Source organism: Poecilia formosa, unplaced genomic scaffold (assembly GCF_000485575.1).
Source record: "Poecilia formosa unplaced genomic scaffold, Poecilia_formosa-5.1.2 Scaffold629, whole genome shotgun sequence".
Lineage (NCBI taxonomy): Eukaryota > Metazoa > Chordata > Actinopteri > Cyprinodontiformes > Poeciliidae > Poecilia > Poecilia formosa.
This window is the reverse complement of record NW_006800568.1, coordinates 103,423-108,069: the sequence shown is the minus strand read 5'-3', so window position 1 is coordinate 108,069 and position 4,647 is coordinate 103,423. Positions and strand designations below refer to the sequence as shown.

The 4,647-nt window shown below is 39.6% G+C and overlaps 1 protein-coding gene across 1 annotated transcript in view; it reads right to left on the bottom strand.

Annotated features, from left to right (window-relative positions):
- LOC107834451 (myosin-1-like) overlaps positions 1–3,567 on the bottom strand; it is a 40,201-nt gene extending 36,634 nt beyond the window's left edge. The window contains exon 1 of the mRNA XM_016665878.1: positions 3,303–3,567. Within this exon, the coding sequence (XP_016521364.1) occupies positions 3,303–3,332 (30 nt within the window). The 5' untranslated portion in view covers positions 3,333–3,567. The remainder of the gene's footprint in view (positions 1–3,302) is intronic.
- Positions 3,568–4,647: the final 1,080 nt, after the last annotated feature.

Below are 4,647 nucleotides of genomic sequence, written 5' to 3'. Positions count from 1 at the left end.
TCTGCAGATCTGCAGATTGTGGCACAGAGATGAAAGCAAAACAGAATGAAGAAGAGTTTGAATTGATACTGGTTAAATTTATTTCAGCTCTAAGTATTTAATATCTAGGTGTTTTTATGGGAATGTGGATCTTTCAGATCAATTTGAGAAGCAATTTAATTTTATTGTGCTATGTAGCGCGGGGTGCTTGATTTGGTCTCGGGTTCAGTGGTTTAGACTACAACTCTGCTACGTGACTCCTTGGTTCCATGTCCTCCCCTGTCCACCCTTTCAGTTGGATTTCTTTCAAAATAAATGCCAGTAGTGGCAAAAAAAAAACGTGAAGTTCATGTTATGTTAGGACAGGAAACAAGATGTTTCCATCCCTGAAATTATGATGCATAGAATCACATATACTATGTTAAAGAGAGTAAACACAATAAAAACATGCTTTATCTGTGACATTGTTCATTAAAATGGCACATTTCTGATGTATTAAAATTAAATACGATCGGTACACTTAATGCGATTAGGTAATGCATTCAGTAAGTACTTTTACTTTTAATACTTAAGTATTTTTAAAAGCCAGTACTTTTTTACTTTTACTTAAGTCAAATGTTAATGTGGTACTTTTACTTTTACTTGAGTACATTTTTGTCTGTGTATTTGTACTTTTACTTAAGTACAATTTTTGAGTACTTCCTCCACACCACTGCCTCTCAGCCTCACACACTTAAACTCCGGCTCCTTCCCCACCAGAGAAGTGACGTTCCACATCCCAAGAGCCAGCTTCTGCAACTGAGGATCGGACCGCCAGGGTCCCCTCCCTCAGCTACCGCCCATTGCAAAATGCACCTGACTCCTTTGGCCCCTCCGACAGGTGGTGAGCCCATTGGAAGGGGAACCCTCGTCTCCTCTTCGGGCTAAGCCCATGGGTAAAAGCTCGGCCAACAGGTGTTCGCCATCGTGCTCCAAATCCAGGCCTGGCTCCAGAGTGGGGCCCCGGTGACCCGCGTCCGGGCGAGGGAACACCAAGTCCAAAGTTTGTGTTCATCATAGGGGTCTTCGGGCTGTACTTTGTCTGGTCCCTCACCTAGGACCTGTCTGCCTTGGGTGACCCTACCAGGGGCTTAAAGCCCCAGACAGCATAGCTCCTAGGATCATTGAGACACTCAAACCCCTCCACCACAATAAGGTGGCAACCCAAGGAGAGGTAATGTATTCATCATTTATTTATTGTTTCCCATTATTGAGCAGTCTTTACCCAGCATTTTCACATTGATGTTCTCACTCTGTTGGATGAGATGAAAATGAGATCACAAATCCAGAAGGGCAGCTGTTGCAAAAGTGGCATGAGCTTTTAAAATGTTGAGGTGGCAAATTTTGAAACTTGCCCAAATTGGTATGGACAGTTTTATTTTCCTTAATTAATGACATCATTTGAGACTTTTTTTCTGCTTACTCAGTGTAATTTTGTCTGATAGTTCATTTCATTTTGTTGACTTGAAGCATTAAGTTACAGTATTTAACTTTTATTTAAAAACTGTTTTAAATATTTGTTAAATCTGTCACTATTGTGACATTATGGTATGAGCAGGGGCGCCACCAGGAACCTTGGACCACGTGACAAAAAAATTAATTGGACGCCCCTGCACAGCTGCTGTTACAATTTCTTGAGTTCAAGTGGCCCATCAATAGTGTCACAATTTTTAAAGGCAACTGCCTTGCTTTCTTTGGTTCAGTACTGATGCTAGCCCAATATTCACTGCTAGTGAATTTTACATGAAACAGTCTGCATACAGTATGCAAGTAGATTGCTTAAGTTTGTTCTATCAGTTTTAGATTACTGAAATGTTTCTCCCCATGTGCAACAGTTATAGGCAACATGCAAAATATACATGAAGCAATCCAGACTTCTCATAAAATTCTATGTAGTTGCATTTTATTAAAGCTGCAGTATATAACTTTAATAAAAAATATATGTTTTCTCCATATTTTTTAAAAGCTGGCACCATGTCGTGACAATTTGTTAAAAAAAAAGTCAATCTCCTTCACCTCCTCTCTGAACTACTATTACTGGCTAAAGTAATGCAATGTTCTGGCCAAAAACAACCAATCAGAACCATAAGGAGGGTCTTAGTGCTGTCAGTCAACTCATTCATTCACCACTAAATGTGCTAATGGTGGAGAAACAACTTATTGTTGCGAAACTTATGACTAGCTACAGCATGGCACAGGGCAAGGGGAGGGAGGCTGAGCAGCCACATGAGATTGTGATTTACATTGCTAAAACCCACCGCTTACCTCTGATTGGTTATTTCTAGATGGCACTGGGAGAAGGCAGATGAAATACATTTTTCAGAGATTATCTCTCATGCCATACTGTCACAACATAATGACAATTTTAACAAATATGTAAAAAATATATTTTTATATAAGTTACATTCTGGAGCTTTAATTTAACTTAGGAGAGGACAGGCTATAGGAGGAACGTGGTTAGAGCTGCTGCTGTCTGATTCATCTGTTGCAAAGTGTGATAAAAGGTACAGGGACAAGCTAAATATATGAAAATGTTGGTAATTTATTTCCTTCGTTCATTGAATGCTAGTGAAATGGAGGCAAACAATAGTGGGTAGCTAAGCTATGCTAAATGGTTGATCATCTCACACAGTCTACTCATCTCTCTTGGAGAAAAACTGGGTTACAAATTGGCACTCTTGTCTTTTTGTCTCTCTATCTCTACGTTTTTTTTAAAGCCTGACTTTATAATTTTCCTTAGCAGCATAGTAACTGCCACAGTTGTTCTTGTCTTCTACTAACTGCTGCTGAACATCATCACCGTCAAGTATGCTAAGCAGAAACCCATTTCATGCAGATCCAGGGGACGGGGGCTCAGTGCAAATATGGATGTGTGCTTTTTGGTCTGGGAGTGGTCTTGTAACATTTTATTTGTACTGCCAAAGACAATTTTAGAAAACACAATCTGGTTGATTTTATAATTGACAGGGCCCCAGTTTTTTAAAATATTTTTTTTATTTCTATGAACAACAACAACAAAAACAAATTTGTGGAGGGCCTCTTGTCTGTCAGGGGCCCTTGGAATTGTCCCAACTTTTCTCCCCTATACGGCGCCCCTGAGACAGATCATCTGTATAAAAAAGAAAATCATGCTCATCCACTTCTTCCTAGTGCTACAAATACCATCTGCAGAAATGCATTTTTCCTGGACAAAAGTTACATACCGTACCTTTAAGTGTGACAAAAAAGCCAAATAGAGGAATTCTACAAAGGGGTAAAAATATTTAAAGGAAAGGTAACAATACCTGTGTGCTAATTAGCTGAGTCTCAAGCATCTCTTGGGTTGGATCTTCTGATTCCCAGTGTCCCCTGCTACTATGAGTCCTAGCTTGTCCATCATCATCATAGACTGTCCACCTAGTTAGCTTCTCAACTGTCTGATGGGGAAGCAAGTTTTCTGTCCGAAGCCAAGTCTGCAACTCAAAAGATTTTTGCAGATAGTTGCAACTTATTAAACCATTTATTTTATGGTGCTTTGGTGTCAAATCATCAGAACAAATAGTTATTTGTTTAAATATTGAAAATAGTATTAAAGAATACACACCTGAGGGTCTCCACTCATCTGGTTGTTTCCAGTCCAGTGAAACTTTGGCTGGGCAATAGTATTTAATCCATTCCTCCCCATCAATAGTGCAACTTCTCGTTCTGCTTCTTCTTCATACAATGCACAGACACCTATTTTTGCAAAACTTGTCACTTCATTTGAAGAACATTGAGATACAGACCTTTGTGTGTGGTCAGTCACTTCTACATCTGTATGTGCACACTTGGGTTGTGCTAGTCCATTGCCTAACATTCCCACTGACATCTTGCTAAGTTTAATCTGAGAAGTTTTTAGTTTGTCTCTTGTACCACGTAGCACACTGACTCTATCTTGGTTTTCTAACATAGCTCTACTGGTAATGTTCTTTTGTATGGATAATTCTTCTGAGTTGTTGAGAAACTTACTACCCCTGTTTTCCATATTTTCATCTGATAGCAAACTTTCCAGCAATGACTTTTTCATGGACTTCAGGAGACTGAGATCTGGTTTGGAAGGAAGTACCAGTTTAGCTCCTGACTTTGGGGGTTTGGCCTTGCAGGTAGTGTGTCCTCCTGAAGGAACTGTCTTATGTGTCTCAGCTGTCTTTGCCTTTGCCAGTTTTTTCACTCTAGGAAGTACTACTGCATATTTGGCATCTAGCTCTTTATCGCTGACCATTGCTACTTCTTCTGTGGTTTCCTGGGGCCTGGTTTTTTCTTTCTTAAGTTTGTCCTCTGTAGAAATTTTGTTTTTTTGACTAGCTACCCTGGTTTTACATACAATCCTCTTAGCCACCCTGTGTCTAAAAACTTGGTCCCCAGATCTGCTGCTGCTTTGTTTTTGCCTTAAGATTTGAAGCCAGCTGGTTATACCAACTGCTTTAGTCAGAGCAGAAATCTTCTTCCGTAAATTTATTTTTTGTGGCATTTTCTTTTGAATCCAATCAGTCATCTTGAAAAAAGGTGTTAATCTTTTTCTTGGGGGTATCAAATATAACCCTTCACCCACATCCCACTGTAAAGTTTCTTCATCAGAATTTATTACCGCCTTTCTCATGTTGTGTCCAA